This window comes from Sturnira hondurensis, unplaced genomic scaffold, assembly GCF_014824575.4.
Source record: "Sturnira hondurensis isolate 20B ecotype Veracruz unplaced genomic scaffold, ASM1482457v3 Scaffold0024301, whole genome shotgun sequence".
Taxonomy (NCBI): Eukaryota; Metazoa; Chordata; class Mammalia; order Chiroptera; family Phyllostomidae; genus Sturnira; species Sturnira hondurensis.
Genome location: NW_028096932.1, coordinates 1 through 1,084, shown reverse-complemented (window position 1 = coordinate 1,084; position 1,084 = coordinate 1). Strand labels below are relative to the sequence as shown.

General features: G+C 46.7%; 1 protein-coding gene across 1 annotated transcript; it reads right to left on the bottom strand.

Moving 5' to 3' along the window:
* Window positions 1-427: 427 nt before the first annotated feature.
* Window positions 428-1,050, bottom strand: LOC118981556 (histone H3.3A). The gene has a single exon (XM_037038345.1). The coding sequence runs from the start codon at window positions 966-968 to the stop codon at window positions 558-560; it is 411 nt and encodes a 136-aa protein (XP_036894240.1). The 5' UTR covers window positions 969-1,050; the 3' UTR covers window positions 428-557.
* Window positions 1,051-1,084: the final 34 nt, after the last annotated feature.

Below are 1,084 nucleotides of genomic sequence, written 5' to 3'. Positions count from 1 at the left end.
TAATTTAAAAATGTTGATACTACAATATATAAAATAGCTATTATAAATGCACATAGTGTATTCTATAGCTGCCAGGTTTACTTTTTTTTTTTTTAAAGGAAACTGTAAGTTACACTGTGGTTAAGACTTGTATCTTCACCCTTGAAAAAGCCCACATTCTATCACAGTGATGTATGGTCAGACTTAACAGCCCCAATTGTTAAACACTTGGATCAAGTCATAACCAGTTTTATTGCAAAAGGACCCTGTACACATTTATCAACTCTAGTACCTTAATAGCTACCCAACAAGTCATTAACATACAGAAACATGCATCATGAGAAGCAAGAAGTATCACCCATCCCTTCTGCATATTAGCAACTTGTCACTCCTGAGCAACAGTGCTCACATCACTGAGGTCTGTGAACAGTCACTTTTCGCATTCATCCTGAGTGAAAGATGGAATGACTTAAGTACAAATGCAACATATTATAAACAATTTCTTACAAAAAAAGTCACAAATTAAACCAAAGTATTTTACAGAATTTACTACAAAACGCCATAAAAACTGCCTTCACTTAAGCTCTCTCTCCCCGTATCCGGCGAGCCAACTGGATGTCTTTGGGCATGATGGTGACTCTCTTAGCGTGGATGGCACACAGGTTGGTATCTTCGAACAGACCCACCAGGTACGCTTCGCTAGCCTCCTGCAGCGCACCGATGGCTGCGCTCTGAAACCTCAGGTCGGTTTTGAAATCCTGCGCGATCTCCCTCACCAACCTCTGGAAGGGCAGCTTCCGGATGAGCAGCTCGGTCGACTTCTGATAACGACGAATCTCTCGAAGCGCCACGGTCCCGGGCCTGTAGCGATGAGGCTTCTTCACCCCGCCGGTAGAGGGAGCGCTTTTCCTGGCGGCTTTCGTGGCCAGCTGTTTGCGGGGGGCTTTCCCACCGGTGGACTTACGAGCAGTCTGCTTGGTTCGGGCCATTTTCTTTCACCCAACGCCGAAGTTTTAGGCCACTTCTCCGACCGCCGCGCCGCTTCCGCTGCCCGAGGAAGAGCCGCAGTCGACGAGCGAAAAACCAGCACCGCCCAACGAACGAC

Excerpts from the sequence above, each read along its gene's own strand:
- LOC118981556 (XM_037038345.1), bottom strand. The coding sequence starts at position 968 with ATGGCCCGAACCAAGCAGACTGCTCGTAAGTCCACCGGTGGGAAAGCC.